The 22375-nt window shown below is 59.5% G+C and overlaps 3 protein-coding genes across 4 annotated transcripts; 1 reads left to right on the top strand and 2 right to left on the bottom strand.

The window, feature by feature from the left end:
- The first annotated feature begins 624 nt into the window (after positions 1–624).
- On the top strand, positions 625–1952 carry LOC135421975 (cathelicidin-B1-like). The gene is made up of 4 exons (XM_064670939.1): positions 625–1105; positions 1376–1480; positions 1579–1662; positions 1751–1952. The coding sequence occupies exons 1-4, from the start codon at positions 872–874 to the stop codon at positions 1877–1879; spliced, it is 552 nt and encodes a 183-aa protein (XP_064527009.1). The 5' UTR covers positions 625–871; the 3' UTR covers positions 1880–1952.
- A 1048-nt stretch (positions 1953–3000) lies between these two features.
- Positions 3001–7313, bottom strand: LOC135405416 (collagen alpha-1(I) chain-like). The gene is made up of 7 exons (XM_064640116.1): positions 6276–7313; positions 6087–6191; positions 5932–6015; positions 5030–5823; positions 4139–4246; positions 3967–4050; positions 3001–3143 (listed from the first exon to the last, which is right to left on the bottom strand). Exons 1-7 carry the CDS (start codon positions 6841–6843, stop codon positions 3033–3035), a joined length of 1854 nt encoding a protein of 617 aa, XP_064496186.1. The 5' UTR covers positions 6844–7313; the 3' UTR covers positions 3001–3032.
- Positions 7314–7444: 131 nt separating this feature from the next.
- Positions 7445–22363, bottom strand: KLHL18 (kelch like family member 18). 2 transcript variants are annotated; one of them, XM_064640127.1, is made up of 10 exons: positions 22149–22363; positions 16027–16157; positions 15755–15895; positions 13747–13945; positions 12148–12308; positions 11917–12053; positions 10860–11097; positions 9903–10007; positions 9601–9712; positions 7445–9021 (listed from the first exon to the last, which is right to left on the bottom strand). In XM_064640127.1, exons 1-10 carry the CDS (start codon positions 22302–22304, stop codon positions 8635–8637), a joined length of 1767 nt encoding a protein of 588 aa, XP_064496197.1. In that variant the 5' UTR covers positions 22305–22363; the 3' UTR covers positions 7445–8634. The 2 variants fall into 2 exon arrangements, with proteins under 2 accessions (XP_064496197.1, XP_064496205.1); XM_064640135.1 differs by having other exon boundaries at positions 10860–11082.
- Positions 22364–22375: the final 12 nt, after the last annotated feature.

The raw sequence follows: 22375 nt of genomic DNA, 5'->3' as shown, positions 1-22375 counted from the left end.
CCAGAATAAATCTCCCCTGGCACAACTTGAGGCTGTTTCCTCCTGTCCCTTGTTCCCTGGGAGCAGACCCTGACCCCCCCCAGCTCCCCCTCCTGTCACCCAGATGGGGCCCAGGGTGGGGGGGCACGGCGGTGCCCCCTCAGGGTTTGGGGGCCTGGAGGTTGAGCTTGTCATGGATCCAGATCCAACTGCACTGGAAAAAACCCTGGAAACACACCTTGATCCTGGCAAAGAACTCCTTGACCTTGGATCTCTGGATCTGGCCGAACTGGGAGGACAGACAACGGTGTCAGTTTGGGGGGATGAGGAGGAGGGTCTGGGGGAGCCGGGACCCCCATCCCGGCCCCTTCTTACCTTGGTGGGAGCCTTCCCACAGGAGAGCTCCACCGTGGGCTGCTGCTCCTCCAGGAACACGGAGCCCTGGCACCAGGTCAGCGCCTGCGGGGACACCGAGGGGACACGGGACAGCCTGAGCCCCCCGGGCCCCAGTTCTCCCCCACACAGATCCCTCCTATCCAGGGATGGAGCATGGTTTTCTCCAGGGTGAAGCTCTGCAGGTCTGGAAGAGGGGACAGATCCCGACAGCTTTCATCCCGTGCTCTGGGCCACCCACGGGCCACGTCATGTCTCACTGTCACTGTCACCCTGTCCCTGTTGTCCCCCTCCATGGCAGGGGGACCCCAAACCCTGTGGCCTCTTCCCCGCTGACCCACAGATGACCCAACACAGCTGTCCACACTGACCTGTGGGGGCTGGACTGGGCTCCTGGCCAGACTCATCCCACTGGGAATGTCCCAGTGTCGCATCCCATGGGAACGCCCCCGGCAGGTCCCATAAAAGCCCTTCCAGCCCGGTGGGAAGCAGGAGCAGGATGGGGCTGTGCCGGGCGCTCACGCTGCTGCTGCTGCTGGGGCTGGTGGGAGCTTCCACGCCGGGGCCCGACGGATCCACGGCGGTGTGGGACGGATCCATCCCAACGTCCTCGCCGGGATCCGGGGCCGTGAGCTACGAGGCCGTGGTGGCGGCGGCCATGGAGCTGCTCAACTCCAGGGCTGTCAGTCCCTACGTGCTGCGGCTGCGGGAGGCCCAGCCCCGGCCCGGATGGGTGGGTGCTCTGCTCCCCCATTCCAGGCACAGCTCCAGGCTCAGGGGATGGATCCAGCTCAGGGGATGGATCCAGCTCAGTGCTGGATCCGACCCTTCTTGGGGCGAATCCGCCCCGTTTGGGGTCTGACTCCCACGGGGCTGAGCCAAGTCGGGGCTGAGCCGGACCCATTCCAGGCTGGATGTGGCCCCTCCTGGGGCTGGATCCGGCCCGGTGGGGGCTGGACACTGTGGGTGGGGGGTCCCTGATGGGTCCTGTCCTCTCTCCCAGCCCTCGGACCTGCGGAGCCGGCAGGAGCTGAGCTTCACCCTGGAGGAAACCACGTGCCGGAGCCCGGGAGTGGCCCCCACGGGCTGCAGGAGCCGCTGGCTCGGGGTGAGGAACTGGGGATCCCATGGGCAACTGGGGTCAGCGGGGGGGAACTGGGGCCCGGGGGGCTCAGGCTGTCCCGTGTCCCCTCGGTGTCCCCACAGGCGCTGACCTGGTGCCAGGGCTCCGTGTTCCTGGAGGAGCAGCAGCCCACGGTGGAGCTCTCCTGCGGGAAGGCTCCCACCAAGGTAAGAAGAGGCCGGGATGGGGGTCCCGGCTCCCCCAGACCCTCCTCCTCATCCCCCCAAACTCTGACACTGCTGTTTGTCCTCCCAGTTCGGCCGGATCCGGAGATCCAAGGTCAAGGAGTTCTTTGCCAGGATCAAAGAGCGTTTCCAGAGCATCTTCCAGTGCAGTCGGATCTGGATCCGCGACAAGCTCAACCTCCAGGTCCCCAAACCCTGAGGGGGCACCCCTGTGTCCCCCACCCTGGGCCCCCATCCGGGTGCTCTGCTGCCAGTAAACATCCCTGCATCAATCCTGGTGTCACCCTGAGGGTCCCTGTGCTGCCCCCTCCCCCCGCACCCCAGTGGGGCCCCCAGAGGGCTCCCAGGACCCCCAAATTCCCCCCATGCCCAGACAAGGGGCTCTGAGGGCTGGGGACACCCTGGGGGTTGGAGGGTCATGAGTGAGGGGTGTCACGAGTGGGGGGCACTCACCGGGGCAGGTTTGGGGTCCCCTCCCACCTCTTCCAGGCTGTGAAGAGGCAGAGACCCCCCTGGAGGCGCTGCCACCTCAGGGACCCCCCTGACACCCCCTCCCCAAATCAAGCTGCTTCCCGGCCCCGCTGTGCCATTTCCTGCCACACAGGGAGTTTGGGACATGATGGGGGGATGATGTTGATGGAAGAGGGTCTCAGTTTGGGGGGGAGTGGGATCAGCCCCCCTAAAATGGGCACAGCACTGTCCTGGCCCTACGGGCACCGCTGGCTCCCGGGCCTCCTCCTGGCACAGGACTTGTGCCCCCAGGATTGCCCCCCCGATCCTGGGACACCTTGGGGGTCCTGGGAGCCTGTCCCAGCTGTAGGGTCCCCACAGGGGTCTATGGGGTACAGACCCACGGGGACGTTGGGGGGACAGGAGGGGACAGCCCCAGGGGCTGCAGCCACGACCCTGCTCTGGCCACTTTTGGGGCTCAGGGACCCCTGTGCCCCACATTCCTTCACCCCCAATGTTTCCATCCCAAACTGGGTCCATCATGGGATCTGAACCCCCCCACTTCACTTGCAGCTCCCTGGGGGGGTCATGGCCCCAGTGTCCCCCTGTTTTCCCCTGTGCCCCCCCCCCCTCCCTTTGCTGTCACCACTGGTTTTGGGGGGACAAGATGCCGTGGGGATGATGATCCCGTGGGGACAATGACACCGTGGGAATGATGCCGGGTGGGATATGAATGTTCCCTTTTTTGGGGGCGTGCCCAGAGTGAGCCCATCCCTGTCCCCACATCCCCGACCCCACATTCCCTGGGGACCGAGCCCTCGGGACGGTGTGGGGGAGCAGCCCCCTGGGACAGAGGCAGGAGGATCCCGGTGCCCACACGGCCTCTCCCGGCCCTTTATTGCTCAGCCCAAGCGCACGGAGCCCCTGATGCCGACGTTGAACCTGATCCGGGGTCGGAAGCGCCGCACCCTGCCCAGGAAGCGCCCGAAGCGGCCGCGCTGGATCAGATCCGGCTGCGGGGGGACACAGAGGGGTCAAGGGGAGGGGGGTGTGGGACCCCCACTTGGGAACATGCCCAGGACCCCACACCTGGGACCCCACACCTGGGACCCCACACCCAGGACCCCACGCCCAGGATCCAGCACTTGGGACCCCACACCCAGCACCCACCAGGTCACAGCATCCAGGACCCCACCCAGGACCCCACATCAAGGACCCCACACCCAGGACCCCACCCAGGACCCCACATCAAGGACCCCACACCCAGGACCCCACCCAGGACCCCACATCAAGGACCCCACACCCAGGACCCCACCCAGGACCCCACATCAAGGACCCCACACCCAGGTCCCTGCACCCCCCTCGTGCCCCCCTCCCCCAGGGACTCCACAACCCCACACCTGAAACGCCACCAACGTTCCTGCACCCAGAACCCCACCCCTGGGACACCTGGGACCCCATATGCAGGATCCAACACTTGGGGTCCCTGCTCAGGATCCCACACCCGGGATCCAGCACCTGGGACTCCACACTTGAGACCCACATCCCAGACCCTGCACCCAGGTCACTGCAGCCAGGACCCCACCCAGGACCCGCATCAAGGACCCACATCCAGGATCCCACCCTGGATTCCACCTGGGACCCCACATCCAGGACCCCCTCCCGGGATCCAACCCCTGGGACACCCCACCCAGAACCCACTGGCTCCCCAGGACCCCCACCCCACCTTCACTACCATCGTGGGGGCCCTTCTGGGGGGATGTGGGGCAGGGGGACAGGCACCAGCCCCCCCCAGGGGTGCCCCCACCCACGGGTGCCCCCCGACCCCCCACTCACGTCGGAGGAGACGTCGAAGCAGCGCAGGTCGAACTCGGGGGAGCTCTGCAGGAGCTGCACCGGCCCCGAGCACTCCTTGATGGCCTGGGGGGGACACGGGGACACCCGGAGTCACCGGGGGGTGTTGCTGGGACCCCCCGTGTCCCCCCCTCCTCCCCCTGCCCCTCCTCACCCCGTTCTCCTTGAAGTCGCAGTCGTCGGGGTCGCGGCGGGCGCTGGCGGCACAGTCCGTCTCCATCATGGTGAAGTTGAGCCCCTGCAGCGAGCTCAGCTCCACGCCCTGGGGGGCACGAGTGGGGGGGACACGAGCGGGGGGGTCATGAGAGAGGGGGCCACGACTGGGGGGGTCACGAGCGGAGGGGGGTCACGAGTGGGGCGGCAGTGCCAGGGCAGGGGATCGGGGTCGGTGCTGAGCAGGGGGAGTGGGACGTCACGACTGGGGGGGTCTCGAGTGGGGGTGTCACTCACCAGGGTGGGCCCGGGGTTGGTGCTGTGCAGCCTGATTGGGGTGTCACGAGTGGGGGAACGTGAACGGGGGATCGCGGGAGTGGGGTGTGAAGTGAAGGGGGTGTCAATAATGGGGGGGGTCACGAGTGGGGTGACACTCCCTGGGTGGGCTCAGGGGTTGGTGCTGAGCAGCTCAGGTAGGGTTCAGAGATCATCAATGGGGGGTCACGAGTGGGGTGTGGGGGGTCACAAATGCGGGGTCACGAGTGGGGGTGTCAGTCTTTTGGGGACTCACTGGGGTGGGCTCGGGGTCGGTGCCGAGCAGCCCAAGTCAGGAGCCATGAGTGGGGCACCAGGGATAGGGAGAGGGTCAGGGGAGGGTGTGGGGGATCCCGAGTGGGGGGTACTCACAGGGGTGGGTTTGAGGTTGGCACTGAGCAGCCCGAGTCAGGTACCTCGAGTGGAGGTGTCACAAATGGGGGGTCACGAGTGGGGGGGACTCACCAGGACGGGCTTGGGATCAGTGCTGAGCAGCCCCAGTCAGGGAGTGTGGGGGGATCACGAACAGGGGGGTCACGGGTGACGGGGGGGGGGGTCCCGAGTGGGGGGCACTCACCGGGGCGGGCTCGGGGTCGGCGCTGAGCAGCCTGAAGGCGTTCTGCACCTCGGGCCGCTGGTTGTAGGAGTCCACGGCTTGAGCCAGCGCCTGGGTGTAGGCGAGGGGGGCCGGGGCGGGGAGGGCATGGGCCCCCCCCAGCACCGCCAGCAGCACCAGCGCCCACGGGCTCGGCATCCCTGTCCCCCACGGCCACCCCGGCGCCACTTTTATCCCCCCCGGCAGGTCGGGGACCCTCCCCGGGGCTTGGCTCTCCCCAACCCCGCTCCGGAAACACCTGGTCCCAACCCACAGGGCGGCCGTTGTTTTTTGGGGACACGGGTGGAGGGACATGGAGCCCCAGGTGTCCCAATGGATGGGCCGTGACATCGCCCCCCTCGGGGACTCCCAGGGTGTCCCCATCCCTTGGAGCCCCTTGGTTGGCCATGGGGGGGTCGGGGGTCCCGGAGCCCTGTGGGAGGGGCGCAGGGGCCGCGGTGCCGGGTTGGTGCCCCCCGGGCTTGCACAACCCCAAACTTGCCCCATGGCTGTTTCCCAACGCCGGGGGTGCCCCCCCGGGCCCCCCCAAACCGTGTCAGCCCCACACACACAAACGTCTGACCCCGAAATCTCTTTATTCCAGCTCCGTTGGGGCCGGGGGGGCGGCGGGATGACCCCCGGGGGGACGCGCTGGGGGGGCGAGGCCGCGGGGGGGGCCGCGAGGAGGAGGAGGATGATGAGGAGGAGTGACCTGGGTTGGCGCTGGAGGTTTTTGGGTTGCCAGGGGAGCGGGGTTGGGCGCTGCCACCGGGCTGCTGTGGGGAGAAATAAGGTGGGCTTCACTCCAGAGCCCAAAAACCCGACCCCAAAGTGGGGGACACACGCGTGTCCCCCCCCCAGGATGGGGGTCCCGGAGCCCTCACCGGCTCCTCGCCACATTCCACCATCGACAGCGGCACGTCGGGCAGGAAGGTGAACACGGACACCTGGGCCGAGCACCGCTGCACCTGGGGACAAGGGACCCTCAGCACCTCGGGGACCCTCCTGTCCCCCCCCGGGCTCCCCCGTCCCAGCTCACCCTGCCCGGGCGGCCCCGGCAGCCGCGGGGGTCCGGGGCGGGTTTGGGGCAGGGCGGCTGCCGGGCCGTGAAGTTGATGCTGAAGTGGGTTCCCCAGTCGAAGCTCTGCCGGGAGAAAAGATCCATCGGGATCCCCACGGGATGGGGGGCTGGGGGCACCCACCTACACCCCCCCCGCCCGATTCCTACCGTCCTGGTGACTCCCAGCAGCTTGAGCAGCCGCAGGTCCTGCCCGTGGGTCTCCAGCACGGAGCGGGCCAGGTCGCGGGGGGCCGGCATTCCCGGCGGGATCGCGGCGCCCGCCGCCAGCAGCACCGCTCCCAACAGCAGCGCCATGAGAGCGGGACAGCGGGGAATTCTCTGCCGGCCCGGGATCGGCCCTCGGCTCGGGGCCCCCCGGCTCCGGCTCCAGGGTAAACACGGGCCCCCCGTTCCGCGGGAAGGGCTCGAGTTGCCGCTGTTGTCCTTGGCCCGGAGCCGGGAGGAGCTCGCCCGGACCTGGAGGGGATGCGGCGATGCCGGAGCTCGGCAGGGCCGATCCCCCTCCATGGCCCCTTCTTCCCTGGGCCTGCTCCCAGTTCTTGGCATGATGGAACAACTCCTGTCTTGCTCCTCCCGAACTGGGAGTGAGAGCATCCTCCCAGCTCCTGGGGAATAGAACCAGGAGCCCCCTTTCCTTTCCTGCTTTCTTTACATTATTTTGTTTTTTTTTTTTAAAATCCCTCTCACCCTGCTCAGATTCATCCAAACACCCCATCCCCAGGTTCTCCTTGGATTCAAGAACCCTGGATTTACCAAGGACTGCACTGGGTGAATCCCGCTCTCCCAGTTTGCATTCCCTGAGTGACTGGGGCTCATTTCCCTAAAATTCAGTATCTTCCTGTCCCCTTTGGGGCCAGGAGCTCCCCTTTCTCTTTGCTTCATCCACAATGGAAAAGCAAAGGAATCCCTGGGGAAGGAATCCCAGGGAGAGCAGCTGGGGAACACCAGAATCCCCCGGGATCCCCGTGCCTGGGAGCAGCACCCTGGAATCCCCTGGGACGTGGACAGCCCCGAGCTGCTGCTCTTCCAAGGGTATTTGATCCAGTATTCCCATTCTTATGGACACAAATCCCGGGTGGGAGATGTGGGAGGGAGAAGGGATGATGGAACACCAGGAGAGCAGCTCATCAGAGCCTCCTCTGCACATGGAGAACATCGGGATGAGTCCTGGAGAAGGTGCAATGAGCAACAACTGTGTTCTGATCCCAACGTTCCTGGGTGGGTTTTTCCCTTTCTAAAGCATGAGCAGCATGGAAAGCCCAAAGAAATTCCCACTCCCAGGAAGCCAGCAGTGGACAGTAGATGGAAGCAATGGATCTGTACTGATAGATCACATTTATAGCCAGATATGCTCATTATAGACCCCAAAATATACACAGTACCCCAATATAGACATGACATGTACACCCAGAGCGATCCCGAGGGACGCTGGGAGTCAGGAATGAGCAGGGGCAGGGGGTTGGGGTGGACATCCCGCTCCGAGCCCCCCGGAACGCTGGGATGGGGCAGGACAAGGGGGGAGCCCCCCATCCCTTGGCTGCTGGGATTAGTGTCACATTCCTGCCCGGAGGAGGTATGGCTGTGCCGAGGGCTGGCACGGGAAGAGCCGGGCACGGAGCGCTCCGGAGGGACGGCGGATCACGGTCATGCAGGAGAAGGGCTGATGCAGGGAAGCTGCTGACGGGCAGCTCTTTGGCTCTGCCAGCATTCCAAAGTTTCCTGGCACAAAACCCACCGCAGAAAAGACCTTTCCCAGCGGAGCACGACAAATCCACGACGTTTCTTTCTTGCCTCTCCTAAAAAAAAATCCTGGCTGTTCCTCTCCAAGCTGCCTCTTGGTCTTGGAAAACATCTCAGTATTCAATTTAAAGGACATCTTGATCACGTATTCCCCATTTTGAAACCCTCAGGCTGTTGGAGTCGTTCACATCCATCCCTCTCCAAAACGATCCGCTGGTTTAACCGACCTGTTCCTCTTCCTGGTTTCCCCATCCTGTGGCTCCTGTGGAGAAATCTTCCACATCGAGCTGAGGAAAGCACGAGGAGCTGGGAGGGTCTTGTGTAAGAAGCACCTGGAACCGACAGCGCTGGGTTTGTTCTGTTCTGAGACCCCCCTGTGTGACCACGATGCCCCTCGGGGGGTTCAGGTGGGTTTGGTGCTCCCAGAAGGTGCAGATGGATTTTCCAAAGTCATTCAAGTGGCTGTTTTTATGTCAGAATCAAGCCTGTCCCCCTCTCCCCCAGCCCATGGCAGTGCTTCCCAAAGGGAAATGGAGGGCGAGATGGATCCGCTTGGCCACTGCTCCGGGACAGGCCGAGGGGTCCTTCCCCACACGTAAACTCACCACGTTTGATCTTCCAGGACCTTCACCCCAAAGACCTCCCCGTGGGCATCGTTCCATCGAGTCTTTCCGCGCTCGTGCCTGGAAATCCCGGCACGCTCCGAACCTCTCGCTGAAGACCAAACACCCCCCCCTCCCAAAGTCCCCCCGGAACCTTCCGGAGCTCAGATGGTGAGGAGGGGGACGCAGCCCACGCCCACCCCGCCCTCGTGGCACACCATGGGCGCCATGAACGTCCAGCGGTTGCTCTCGGGGTCGTACATCTCCACGGAGCTGAGGTTGGACTGTCCGTCGTAGCCGCCCACGGCGTAGAGGCGGCCGCAGTTGGGCACGAGGGACACGCGGCTGCGCCGGCTGTTCATGGGCACCAGCAGGTACCACTGGTCGGCCCCGGAGCTGTACACCTCGGCCGCGCTCAGGAAGGCCGAGCCGTCGTAGCCGCCGCACACGAACATGCGGCTGCCGAGCGCGGCCGCGCCGTGGCGGCACCGCTTGTTGAGCATGTTGGACACGGCGTGCCAGGACGAGGTGTGCGGGTTGTAGTACTCCACCTGCGGGCAGGGAGGGCGCGGGACGTCAGGGAGAGCGGCTTCGGAAAGACCCGGGGAATGTCCCCCCATGCTGCTGAGGCACCACCGCCAACCCTCCGGGAAGTTTTGGGCGTCTCGTGACAAGACACTGAGGGGTTGGAGCGTGTGCAGGGAAGGGAAGGGAGCTGGGAAGGGGCTGGAGCAGCAGAAGCAGCTGAGGGAGCTGGGGGGGCTCAGCCTGGAGAAAAGGAGGCTCAGGGGGGACCTTCTGGCTCTGCAACCCCCTGACAGGAGGGGGGAGCCGGGGGGGTCGGGCTCTGCTCCCAGGGAACAAGGGACAGGAGGAGAGGGAACGGCCTCAGGTTGTGCCAGGAGAGGTTTAGGTTGAATACTGGGAAAATTACTTCCTGGAAAAGGCTGTCCAGCCCCGGCACAGTGGTGGAGTCCTCATCTCTGGAGGGATTTCAAAGCCCTGTGGATGTGGCACTTGGGGACATGGGTCAGTGGTGGCCTTGGCAGTGGCCGGGAATGGTTGGACTGGACCGTCCAAGAGGGCTTTTCCAACCTCAAGTTGAGGAGTTCCCAGGATCCCAGCCTTACACTGTTGAAGATCTGCAGCCCGTCGTGCCCTCCTGACACGTAGATCCGGCCCTCGAAGACGGTGACTCCGGCGGCGCTGCGGTTGGAGCTCATGGGGGTCACTGCTGTCCACCTTGGAGGGACAGGGCAGAGGTCAGGGACAGCCCCAGAGACTATTCCACGATTTTCTAGGACTGGCTTCCACCAACTCTCCTTTTACCACCCCTTATTTAAACCACTCTCACAGCCCAGATGCCCTGTGGTGCCCACGGCACATGAGCACAAAACTCATGGAAAAGCTGTAGGATGTGGAAGGCTCTTACTTGTTTGTCTCTGGAGAGTAGGACTCCACGGAGTTGAGGGATGAGTTCCCATCGTATCCACCGCACACGTAGATCTGCCCATCCAGCACCACCGTTCCCATGGCGCTGCAAGGAACGGCAGGACCCCGTGAGAAGGCTGGAGGTGCTGCCACACTGACCCCAACACAGCCTGCCTGGCCCCTGTGCCACCTCCTCTGTCATCCCAAAGAACCTCCTTTTCCCTGGATTCACTTCCAAATGGCTCAGTCGCACCCAAGCTGGGAGTCTCACAGGTTGTGAGCACTGCTGTGAGGACCTCAAATCCTGGGGGCAGTTCTGGGCCCCTCAGGACAAAAAGAACATGGAGGGGCTGGAGCATGTGCAGGGAAGAGAAGGGAGCTGGAAAGGGGTTGGAGCAGCAGGAGCGGCTGAGGGAGCTGGGGGGGCTCAGCCTGGAGAAAAGGAGGCTCAGGGGGGACCTTCTGGCTCGCTGTAATTCCCAGGAAGGAGGTTGGAGCCAGGGGTGAGTTGGACTCTGTTCCCAGGGAACAAGGGACGGGATGAGAGGAAAAGGCCTCAAGCTGTGCCAGGGGAGGGTCACGTTGGATACTGGGACAATTTCTTCCTGGAAAGGGCTGTCCAGCCCTGGCACAGCTGCCCAGGGCAGGGGTGGAGTCTCCATCCCTGGAGGGATTTCAAAGCCCTGAGGATGTGGCACTTGGGTCTTAACACCTTTCCTCCTCCATCAGTGCCGTGACATACCCACGGAATTTTGTTGAGCTGCTTCTCACCAACAAGCAGCACCCAAAATCAGCACGAGCATCCCCAAACCAGCCAAGCAAATCCCACCTGCTTCCACGCCGCTCCACTCCCTCCTCTCCCACACACAAACTCCTTGTCGGTGGCCACCACCCCCAGCACTCCAGCCTCGTTTTTCCCCGCTGTTCCCAAGGTCCCTCCCCGGGGAGCTGCACGAACCTCCTCTTGCTGTTCATACTTTCCACTTTGGACCAGGAATCCGTCTCTGGATTGTAGACCTCCACGGTGCTGAGCCTGAGCTGGCCGTCGTAGCCGCCGATGGCGTAGAGGAGCCCGTTGACCACGGCGACCCCGACGCGGCTCCGCGCCGTCGTCATGGGCTGGCACTTCTCCCACCGGTTGGCAATGGGATCAAACACCTCCACCACGTTCAGGGAGTCGCCTGCGTAAAAATTTGCTACTCAAATTAAAAGAGGGAGAGCTGGTGAAGCCCTGGGAACCTGAGGGAACCCCTGGTTTTCTTTGGGAAAACACCTGGGCTCTGCTGGGATGGGATGGCATCCAGAGGGACCTGGTCTAGTGGAAGGTGTCCCTGCCCATGCCATGGGGTGGGATTGCATGATCCTTAAGGTCCCTTCCAACCCAAACCATTCTGGGATTCTGTGCCCTGTCCTGGGCCCTCACATCCTATTCCAGCCTATCTGCTCCCACAGAGCCAAGGCAGAGGCATTTCCCAGTCACTTCCCAGCTCTCCCCCAGAGATGCTGCTCTGAACAATTCCCACAAAACACACTCCAGTACTCCAAAAGATCGTGGAACACTTCCCAGCTTTCCTTTGCTCTGCACCAGGAGCCTCGACGAGTCCCAGGCTGTGGAAGTGGCACCTCTAGTGCCCTCCAAGGGGCAGCAGAGACCTGCAGTCCCATCTGTGCTGTCGCTGCTTCACGTTTCCCTGAACACTTTCTGTTCCCTTTTTACACCATGGTCTGGCCCCTGTGAATATGTGGTGACTGCACACGTGATCCCACAATCCCAACAACATCCCAGAGACACCTCCAGGTCCTCCTTGGAGTTCCAGGCAAGGACACACCAAGAATATGTCCTAAATAAACCTCATCAGGACAGGATTTGAGTTGGAAGACGTTAAACTACAGGCACACCTTGGGCGCTCCATTGGAAGGGCCGGGAGGAGGAACCGCTCAACGCTCCAACCTGAGGGAATTTCCCCATCCCGTGGTCCTCCCCAGCTCCCCGTGGCCTTTCCACTGCAAGGTACCTGCCGAGTTCAGCCCTCCCACGGCGTAGATCAGCCCTGCTATGGACGTGCAGCACCGGGGGCGCGTCTTGAACGCCGGGAGGTGCGGCCGGCGCTCCGGCATGAGGTGGTAATCCTTGGCTTCGTCCACCAGATCCCTGGAATGCAGCAAGTCAGGAGTTAAAGAGGAGCTCTGACTGCCTGGAGGCAGAGGCAGATTTAAGCCTCTGTGACCCCACACCCCAGGCTCACCTGCATTTGTGGCAGCAGCGCACCAGGTCGTCCTGCTGGACGCGGTCCGTGAGGAATTGCGGCCGGCACAGCGGGAGGCGGATCTTGGAGAGGAGCTCGGGCAGGAAGGACTCCCTCTGGTCTCGGTCGTACCGGATCCAGGCCAAGGCAGCTTCAAACACCTTGGGAGAGAGGGGTGGGAAGTTGGGAGTTTTGGGTTTTGCTGCTGGCGCCACTTGATTGATAGAAAAAGAAATGGCATGGAATTGTAGCATCCCGGAGTGGTTTGGGATGGAAGGGACCTTAAGGATCACCCAGTGCCACACCCTGCCATGGGCAGGGACACTTTCCACTAGCCCAGGTTGCTCCAAGCCCCACCTAACCTGTCCCTGGACTCTTCCAGGGATCCAGGGGCAGCCACAGGTCCTCTGGCAAATCCATTCCAGTCCCTCCCCACCCTCACAGCCAGGAATTCCTTCCCAATATCCCACCTAACCCTGCCCTCTGGCACTGGGAAGCCATTTCCCCTTGTCCTGTCCCTCCATCCCTTGTCCCCAGTCCCTCTCCAGCTCTCCTGGAGCCCCTTCAGGCCCTGCAAGGGGCTCTCAGCTCTCCCTGGAGCCTTCTCTTCTCCAGGGGAACACCCCCAGCATTCCCAGTCTGGCTCCATAGAGGTTTTTTTTCCACCTCTGACTTATCCTGCAACAATCCCGGGGGATTGTACATTTAACACAAGTGTTTGCAGGGAGCTGAAGGAGCTGTGAAGAGAATTTTGGCAGAGGAGGTGGGACAGAAGCAAAATCCTGTTTATTTACTGAGAAAAACCAGCAAACTGGGAAAGGAGAAAGGGAATGCTGCTGCTCCATGAAAAACCAGGAGACAGGTTGGATGACAGGGATCCATCTGTTCACTTTTCCCCCATTCTCCCCCTCTTCCCTCACTTTTCTTCTTTTTTTCTGTATTTTTCTCTTTCTGACCCAATTTTTTCATCACTTCCCCATTTTTCCACCTTTTTTTGCTCTTCATTGACTTTCTTTCCTTAATTCTTCCTAGTTTTCCTTATTTTTCTTAATTTTTCCACTTTTCTCTCCACTTTTCCCTTTACTTTCTATTTTCCCTTTATTTTCACCTTTTTTCTCTTTGCTTTCCCCTGGTTTTCTCCCTTTATCCTTGGTTTTCTGTTTCCCCAATTTGGCTTCTTTTTTTCCCAATCTTTTCCTTTTCTTCCCACGTAATCCCTTTATTCCCATTTTTCTGCTTCGTTCCCGTTTTCCCCCATTTTTCTCGCTTTCCTGCTTCCCCCCCTTTCTTCCCACTTTTCCTTCTGTTCTCCCTCTTCCTTTTTATTTTCCCACCGTTTGCTTTTCCCGCATTGCCTTTCCTTGATATTTTTTGTTCGTTTTTCCATTTTGTTGGTTCTGCTCCCGTTTTTCTGCTTTTTTTTTCATTTTTCCCTTTTTTCCCTCTCATTCTTCCCTTTTATTTCCCCCCTCATTTCCACCATAGCTCTGTTTACCACCTCTTATTTTTCCCCACTGTCTTCTCCTCATCTTCATTCAGACCAGGAATAGGATCATTCCCATTCCCACTCCCAAGCCAAACCCCGCTCCAGGGACACACCTGCTCTTCAGACTTCACGTTGAGCTCATCCCTGGAAACGAGCTCCAGGACGTCCTCGAAGGGCAGGGCCAGGAACTCCTCGGACATGGAGACCTCCACGAAGTGCTGGTGGATGAAGCTGTTGGCGGCGTCGTAGAGCACCGCGCACATCATGGTCTCGGCGAACTGCCGCACCCCCAGGCAGTTCTTGGGATGCAGCCTGGGGAAAGCAGGGACAGGAGGGCAAGAGGAATGGCAGTTCAATGGAAGAGAAGCTGTGGCTGCCCCGTTCCTGGAAGTGTTCCAGGCTGGATGAGGCTTGGAGCAAGCTGGGCTAGTGGAAGGTGTCCCTGCCCGTGGCAGGGGGTGGCACTGGATGATCCTTAAGGTTCCTTTCCAAGCCAAACCATTCCATGACTCCATGGAGCAAGACAAGCAGGTTCCAGCTCCCTGAACTGACCCCCATGGAGATCTCCAGGTGAATCCATGGCAGAGCCAGAGGATGGGAAACACAGCTTAAAAATGTTCCCTCAGCCCTGCCAAGGAGGCACTGGACAGACCCAGGTGGCTCTGGGGCAGCCACAGCTTCTCTGGGGAATCCATTCCAGTCCCTCCCCACCCTCACAGCCAACAATTCCTGCCCACTATCCCACCTAGCCCTGCCCTCTGGCAGTGGAAAGCCATTCCCTGTGTCCTGTCCCTCCATCCCTTGTCCCCAGTCCCTCTCCAGCTCTCCTGGAGCCCCTTCAGGCCCTGCAAGGGGCTCTCAGCTCTCCCTGGAGCCTTCTCTTCTCCAGGGGAACCCCCCCAGCTCTCCCAGCCTGGCTCCAGAGCAGAGGGGCTCCAGCCCTGGCAGCAGCTCCGGGGCCTCCTCTGGACTCTCTCCAGCAGCTCCACGTCCTCCTGCTGTTGGGAGGGACTCTCACATGAGGGTGACTCCAAGGGCTCCCACAGATCTTGGTTACAACACAGCTGCCCCAAAATGTCCCAAATCTCAATTCCACTTTAGGAGGAGAGCTCGGTGTCCGTGTCCCAGCTCTCTGGGATGGGGGGAATCCTCTGCTTTTCCTGTTACTACCCAAATTCACAGCTGGGCACTCAAATCCAGGAGCTCACTTAGGACACCTGGCTGCTCCTGGGAGAATTTTGGTGGCCAATCCCTGTATTTGGTGGGTGTATTTAATGTCACTCCATGGAACACACTGAGCAGCTGCAGGGAAGCCAAGCTGGGGAAACTAAACCCGTCAGACTCCCTGGCACGGGTGGAGAATCCATGTGGTGCATTTCCAAAGAATATCCCAGCTTTCCATTTCCAGATCATGCTGTTGGAACAGTCTCACAGCCAAACACCAGTGGGGAAATCAAAAAACATGGGAGCAATTGAAGGCTCTGCCACAGTTTCCTGTGCAGCTCCTGGGCTGAGGCACTTTGTTCCCTCTCTGGAACATGTACAGCAGCAGGAAGGGCAATTCCTGCCCGGATGGGTTCCTAGAAAGGGAATGATTCCCTCCATTTTGCTCGGGATATCAATTCCTTTGGCTGGCCAAGGTCTTTTATTGTGTCCCAGGACCTCACAAGCCTGATAAGCTATTTTATAGGGAATGAGAATGACAGGAAAAGGGGGAATGGCTTTAAGCTGAAAAAGGATAAATTTAGATGGGATGTTGGGAAGGAATTCCTGGCTGGGAGGGTGGGGAGGCCCTGGCACAGGTTGCCCAGAGAAGCTGTGGCTGCCTCATCCCTGGAAGTGTCCAAGGCCAGGTTGGAGCACCCTGGGCTGGTGGAAGGTGTCCCTGCCCATGGCAGGGGGTGGAACTGGGTGAGCTTTAAGGTCCCTCCCAACCCAATTCCACAAATGACGAATTCTATTCTATTCTATAATTCCACAAATGACAAATTTTGGGATCCAAACACCTCCTCATCCCACTGGCAGGGGACATCCCGGCCCTCTCACACCCGACACAGGTGACTAAAGCCTTGCTGCTGTTGGGGAGCAGCCAAACCCCCGTCAAGAGACCCCCCCCCTTACCTTTCCCTAAGGAATGTACAACAGGCATCCTTGATGTTCTGGAGCTGCAGGAAACTGGCCCCCATGAGCAGGGACTGCACGTTCTGCTGGTCGATGGCCAGGTGCCCGTTGTAGGCGAAGTTGATGAGAGCCTCCAGCGCGCTGAAAACAGGGAGAAAGGGCGGGAATGCCGCTGGATTCCAGCTGGGATGGGCTCTACCCACAGCACAGGGTTTGCTGGGATCACCCAGAGCACCCTCCCCTGAGTGCCATGGGTGTCCCTGGGGTGTCACCTGGGGTCCATGCCCTGCATGACGATCTCCTCCTGCTTGCACTCCATCATGTCGTTGGTGAACATGGCGTGGAAGTACGGGATGGACGCCGCCAGCACGATCCGGTGGGCGCTGAACTTGTGGTCCCCCACCTGGAGCAGGGCAAAGGGGCAGGGGGAGGGATCAGCAGGGATTCCCGGCGGCACAGCTCCACCAGGATCCAAGGATTCCAGGCAGGTCTTTGCTCCCGTTAGTTCTCTCTGGCGGTTCAGCGCCTTTTTCCCTAATTTCCATGGTAATCTGACTCATCCCACTCCATGGCCATCGGAGATTTTTTCCCCTTACTTAAGCAAAATGTTCCTGTTTGAGCTTTGTTTTATGGGACGAACCAGCTGGCACAGCAGGTTCTCTGCATTCCAGGTTCTCCAAGGATTCCTTCTCCTCTACAAAACCCTTCACTCCCCTTTCATCTCCAAATGCTGTTTGGATTGAGGGTTTCCATGATTCCCAACAGTGCCTTCCCTCTCCCTCTGGGCCTCTGGTTTGCACACCCAGCAAACACAAACTTCCTGGGAGTTTACAAAGCAAAATTCCTGCCAGATGGAAAAAAAAAGAGGCGCTTTTGGAGAGCCTTGTCTTTGCCCCGGGCAGCCCTGAATCCCTGTCCCAGCTTCCTCTGTGCCTGGAATACGCTGCACCAATCCTGCTGTCCTGGATTCTGCAGAATTCCTAATTCCCAGAGCAAAATCAGAAGTGAAATGGTAGGGACTGTTAGAGCTCATGGAAAAAAACCCCTCACAGATACTTGTGTGTGACTGTGCAGGGATCAAGGTGTGGATCAATCCCTTCCCCTAATCCAAAACCACAGGGAAAACATCCTGGAGGCTCCAAGAACTGAGAGCTGGGCCCCAAATAGGTGCAAAATCACCATCAGCTTCCCTGTGTGCACACAGTGGGATGGGGAATGTCTGGGAAAAGGAGTCAGGAGTGCTTGGACAGGCAAAGGAGCCCGTGGTCCAGGAGGGGATGGAGCTCAGGGTCACGATCCCTGGCTCTGGTTAGGAAGGAATGTTGGTGGAGCAGATTCCCCACCCTGGCCAGAGCTTCAAAAATACTAAAATACCCCAAATTTAATGAGAAAGGCTCAGAAAAGAAGCAATTCCAGAAGCTGAGCGTTCCTGGGAGCTGACAGAACCTCCCTGTGCCCATGGGATTTTCATTGCCTCCCTCACTCCCAGGTGAGCACACCTGGGAATTCTGCTCCTGGTCACCTCTCCATGTCCAGGACACTCAGGTGCTGGAGGGGTTTTTTTTTTGGAATTCTCAATGGGGGAAGGTTTCCACAGGGCCAGGCCCAGCCTGGCTGACCACGGTGACAAACTCCACATTCCACATTCCACATTCCATCCCCCAGGAACACCCGACCTGCTCCGCAAGCTCCGGCACTTCCCGCTCCATTCCTTCCCCAGGGATGAGGCCATTCCAGCAGCAGCTGCTCCTGGCCCAGCCCACTGATGGAAGAATAAACAGTGGGAAAAACTGGCAACACCATCAAAATAGGTCTTATTAATGCACCTCCATCCTGCTGGGAAAGCCCTTCCCAGGGGTCTCGAACATCCCAAAACACAGAAAAACTCCATTTTTTTCTTGGATATTCCTGAAAGGTGAAGGGAAAAGGTCTCTAATCTCTAAAATTCCAAAAGATATCCCAGTGCCTGGAAGGAATTCGCTCCAACTGGTTTGTTTGGATGAGTGTTCCCATCCAGAGTGTGCAAGAAAAACAACATTTTCCTTGACTTTCATTTCAACTCCAAGCACACTCCAGTTCCAGGGATGCAGCGCCCTGATCTCATCCCCAACAGCCTCATTATCCCTAACACACCTGGGCATTGCAAAAGCCAACATCCACAGTCATCCTGCAAGATTCCTGATGGGATAATGAGAGCTGTACCATCCCTCATGTCTGGAGCACCACCCTTTTGGGTGGTCCTGCACTGGGAATGACCCCTGGGAGCAGCGACATCCACGGAGCTGCACCAGCAAAGAGCTTGGGAATATTTCTTGTGGACAAGATAAAAACTGGGATTCCTCCTTTTTGGAACCTGCTCCTGTAAAGCTTGAGGGCCCTCAGGGAGATGGGATCTCTGCTCCAAAGCCATTGTTATGTTCATTCCACCAGCACTGGGTGGTAAGTCCCGATGGAACAACTCCATTTCTTGCTGCAGGCAAGGGACAAGTTTTTCCTGGAGAAAATGGAAAATACTTCCAAGGGTGAGCACACAGAATGTGTCCACTCGGCTCATCCTCGTGTCTTCTGCTTCCAGAGTGCTCCCTATCTCTAGAGCCAAAGGATCTCCCTTCCCAGGACCAAACAAACACACTTTCCTACCTGATGGATTCAGGCTGGAATCACCCAAGTCTAAGGAGAAAGTGGGAAAGAGCTCATCCTCCTCCTGATATCATTCCAGGATGTTCTGCTTTACAGTGGATAATTTTAGCTCCCTTTTTTTTAAGGGAAAGGAAGCTACTTCCCAGGAAAAAGGAACTTTGCAAGCATCCTTCCAGACCCCAGGAGTCACAGAATTCCCTCCCGACACGTCTCCAAAGGAATGTGCTCCCGGACACCCCCACAGCACAGATGTTAACAAATTCCCGGGAACAGGGAGCCTTTCTCCAGGAAAATGGTGTAGGTGGAAGAAAGGCATCTATTGTTTTCCTGATGTCACCACCCCGCAGAGCTGAGGAGTCTGGAGTTTTTGGCAGGAAGGAGCTCCAGCATTCCCCAAAATCATCTTCTCTCGGTGACGTTGGCACCGGAGTCACCGAGAGCCAAAGCGGGAGGGGAGCTGTGTCCAACCCAGCCCAGCACGGTTCTGCTGGGAGAGCTCATGGACTGCACCTGGATCAGGCAATTCCAGGCACAAATCCAGGCTGGATGGAGAATGAGAAGAGACCGGAAGGGAAGGGTTTGGGGGTGTTGGTGGATGAGAAGAGAAGGCTCCAGGGAGAGCTGAGAGCCCCTGGCAGGGCCTAAAGGGGCTCCAGGAGAGCTGGAGAGGGACTGGGGACAAGGGATGGAGGGACAGGACACAGGGAGTGGCTTCCCACTGCCAGATGGGATATTGGGAGGGAATTCCTGGCTGGGAGGGTGGGGAGGCCCTGGCACAGGTTGCCCAGAGAAGCTGTGGCTGCCCCTGGATCCCTGGAAGTGTCCAAGGCCGGGTTGGAGCAACCTGGTCTAGTGGAAGGTGTCCCTGCCCATGGCAGGGGGTGGGATGGGATGATCCTTAAGGATCCCTTCCATTCCAAACCATCCCAGGATTCCATGATAATGTAACCAATGGCTTTGAAGCAGAAATCACATCCCCTTTGCACATCCAACAAACCCAAATTCCCAGGGAATTCCCTGCCAACTCAGAGGATCTGAACTGCTTTGCTGAATCCCAGTCCCTCCATGTCCTCCAGGGACAGGGAGCATCCTAAAGGGGATCAGCTCCAGCCCTGCTCCTGCAAGGGCAGCAAACAGACATTTCATGGAGTCCCAGAAGCAGAAATGCTCCTGGTTTCCATAAGGGAAGAGCTGATGGCAGCTCTTCCAACACATCCTGTCACGATCCAAACCAGCTCCCAACTGCTGCATGACAAGACTGGAGTCAGATCCTTAACCTGCAGCTCTCCTGCCTTGCAGATCTCCCAGCTCCTCCAAGCAAACAGATATCCTCTCTCCTTCCAGGCTGGTTTTCCTGGAGGATCTCCCAGACCTGCTCCAAGATCTGCAGAGCAGCCAAGCACTGGGAGGATGAAGGAGCTGGAATCAGGCAGGCAGCCCGAGCTGTCTGCAATTCCACTGATCCAGAGGCTCCTCCATTTCTGTGTCAGCTCTCAGGGGTTTGCTTTGGAAAACAGCCTGCTTTGGGAAAACTGGGATTAGGAGGGAAGAGAAGCCAAGAGGACTGTCACCTGCCAGTGACAGGCCTGCACATGGAACAAATAATACAGCCTCTCCAGAGCTTGGAATTACTTCAATTTTCCAGGCCTGGATTGTATTTTAAGAGACTTTTCTGTTTGGTCTTGGAATTAGTCATGGAAAAATGGCATTGGAGCAATTCAGGACCGAAGGAGGAGCTGCAGCAACAAGAGGGGCTCCCGTTAACTCCGCTCTCCAAGCATTTGGAAAGGCACAAACCTTCTCTCTTCCAACAGTTTGGCCAAGATTCCTGGAGGTGCCAGCCTGGCACTTGGACCTCCCTCCTCTGGCTCCGAGCAGGCAAGCAGGAGCAGGAGCTATAAATAGGATATTATTCATTTTATCCCCCCTAAATTTGTCAGTGAAGGACAGGATGAATATTCCTTGCCTGTTTGACCGTGGTGCACTCCACAGGATTCCAGCAGGATGTGTCCCCAGGGAGCACTTGTACCTTGGCCTGAGGCAGGGACAGCAAATCCCAGCAAACAGAGCTGCCTGGGCAGTTTCCATCCTGGCAGGATATTTGTCTTCCCAAAACAATCCTCGGGAAGAACATGGACACTGAGGGGCTTCTTCCCTGCCATGGAACAGCAGGGCAGGATCTCCAGGTCAGGGAATAACATCCCTAACACCTCCAGGAGAGCTGGAGAGGGAGCTGGGACAAGGGATGGAGGGACAGAACACAGGGAATGGCTTCCCAGTGCCAGAGGGCAGGGATAGATGGGATACTGGGAAGGAATTCTTGGCTGGGAGGGTGGGGAGGCCCTGGCACAGGTTGCCCAGAGAAGCTGTGGCTGCCCCTGGATCCCTGGAAGTGTCCAAGGCCAGGCTGGAGCAACCTGGGTAGTGGAAGGTGTCCCTGCCCGTGGCAGGGGTGGCACTGGGTGATCCTTCAGGTCCCTTCCATCCCAAACCAGTCTGGGATTCACACCAATACACACTTTAATCCTAAAAAAAACCCAGTGCTCTCCATCCCAAACCAGTTTTGCCACAGAATTCCCTCAGGTTCCAGCACAGGCTATCCCAAATACACCCTGTGGAAGGTACAACCACTTCCAAGGTGGATCACCCCCCTCAGTCCCTCTTCCCAGCAGGCTACAGCTGATCCATAGGGATGGAGCAGCCCCCTATATCCATGGGGTGCTCCCTATCCCACATCCTGCCTCCAAGACAGGCACAACCCTCTTCAGCTCCTCTCCCTGAAAAGTTTCAGGATGAGTAGGCTGGGAAGCACCTTCCCACTTAATTAAACTTCAGAGCTAATTCTGGAATGACTCAACATTGCTCCCACCCCACAGACTCCTCCGAGTTTGGAATCCTGAGGGATTCCAGCAACTCCTGCCTGGCTCTCCGAGCCCTCCCAGCCATTCCCTGCACAGCCAGGGACCCAATCCTGAGGATTTTCCATAGCTATTATTTCTTTGATGTAGGAAAGGAATCCTCTCCCGTGGGTGGGAGCAGTTTGATCCATAAACCTGCACCAACCCCACCCTCAGGCCCTCACAGACCCCCCCACCAGGGCTGGGGAGGTCCAAGACCCCTTGACACCCCACTGAGGGGGTTTGGGGGGGTCTCAGCACCACCTCTCTCCACTGACAAATCCATGGGAAGGGGGGACCCTCAGCTCCCCTTCCTGCCCATCCAAGAGGGTCTCAGCCACCCCCTTATCCCCCACCAAAGGGGCTTCAGGGGACTCCAGCTGCCTCATTCCCTCTGGAAAAGAGGTTGGGAGGGTCCCCCAGTGCTCCCTCAGGGACTGGGGTCACCCCCCAGGTCCTCCCTGGGGTCTCCCCTTACAGGCTGGGGTCTCCCCTCGGGGGCCTGGGGGTTCCTCAAGTCCGTTCTCAGAGTCTGGGGTCCCCCCACAGGGGGGCACAGGGGTCCCTCAGCTCCTTCTCAGGGGTCTGGGGGGTCCCTCAAGTGCCCCCTCAGAGGCCAGGGGGTCCCTCAGCTGCCCCTTCTGACATTGGGGTCCCCCATCTCCCCCACAAGGGCCAGGGGGTCCCTCAGCCCCCATCAGGGGCCGGGGGGATCCCCAGCTCCCTCTCAGGAGCCAGGTGGTCCCTCATCCCTCCCCTCAGGGACCAGGATCCCTCAGTCCCCCTCAGTTCCCCCCCAGTGACCGGGGGGGGTCCCTCACCTCTCACCCCTCGTGTCCCCCCCCCACCTCCCGCACCTTGAGCGTCACATCGCAGAGCTTGCCCTGCCGCCGGATCTCGCCCATGACGCCGTAGCCGCGGCTGGGCAGGTCTCCCACCGAGAAATGCACCAGGTCCTCGGGGTCCAGCTCGGGCTCCGCCGCCGCCGCCGCCGCCGCCGCCGCCTCCAGCATCGTCCCGGCCGCTCCCGCCGCGCTTCGCCCCCGCCGCGCGCTGGCCCCGCCCGGCCGCCGTACCCGCTCCG

This window comes from Pseudopipra pipra, chromosome 1 (genome assembly GCF_036250125.1).
Source record: "Pseudopipra pipra isolate bDixPip1 chromosome 1, bDixPip1.hap1, whole genome shotgun sequence".
Classification (NCBI taxonomy): Eukaryota; Metazoa; Chordata; class Aves; order Passeriformes; family Pipridae; genus Pseudopipra; species Pseudopipra pipra.
Note: the sequence above shows the minus strand (reverse complement) of the source record. Positions and strands in the feature narration are given on the sequence as shown.

Bases quoted from the DNA above. Each gene is read 5' to 3' on its own strand.
- LOC135421975 (XM_064670939.1), top strand. From the start codon at position 872: ATGGGGCTGTGCCGGGCGCTCACGCTGCTGCTGCTGCTGGGGCTGGTG. The intron at 1,106-1,375 runs GTGGGTGCTCTG...CCTCTCTCCCAG, and splicing joins CCCAGCCCCGGCCCGGATGG to CCCTCGGACCTGCGGAGCCG. The intron at 1,481-1,578 runs GTGAGGAACTGG...GTGTCCCCACAG, and splicing joins GCAGGAGCCGCTGGCTCGGG to GCGCTGACCTGGTGCCAGGG.
- KLHL18 (XM_064640127.1), bottom strand. From the start codon at position 22,304: ATGCTGGAGGCGGCGGCGGCGGCGGCGGCGGCGGCGGAGCCCGAGCTG. The intron at 15,896-16,026 runs GTGACACCCCAG...CCCTGTTTTCAG, and splicing joins ATGCAGGGCATGGACCCCAG to CGCGCTGGAGGCTCTCATCA. The intron at 12,054-12,147 runs GTGAGCCTGGGG...GCTGCATTCCAG, and splicing joins CGCTGCTGCCACAAATGCAG to GGATCTGGTGGACGAAGCCA.
- LOC135405416 (XM_064640116.1), bottom strand. From the start codon at position 6,843: ATGGGGTGTTTGGATGAATCTGAGCAGGGTGAGAGGGATTTTAAAAAA. The intron at 5,824-5,931 runs GTGAGGGCTCCG...TTCTCCCCACAG, and splicing joins TGGAATGTGGCGAGGAGCCG to CAGCCCGGTGGCAGCGCCCA. The intron at 4,051-4,138 runs GTGAGGAGGGGC...TGTCCCCCCCAG, and splicing joins GCGACTTCAAGGAGAACGGG to GCCATCAAGGAGTGCTCGGG.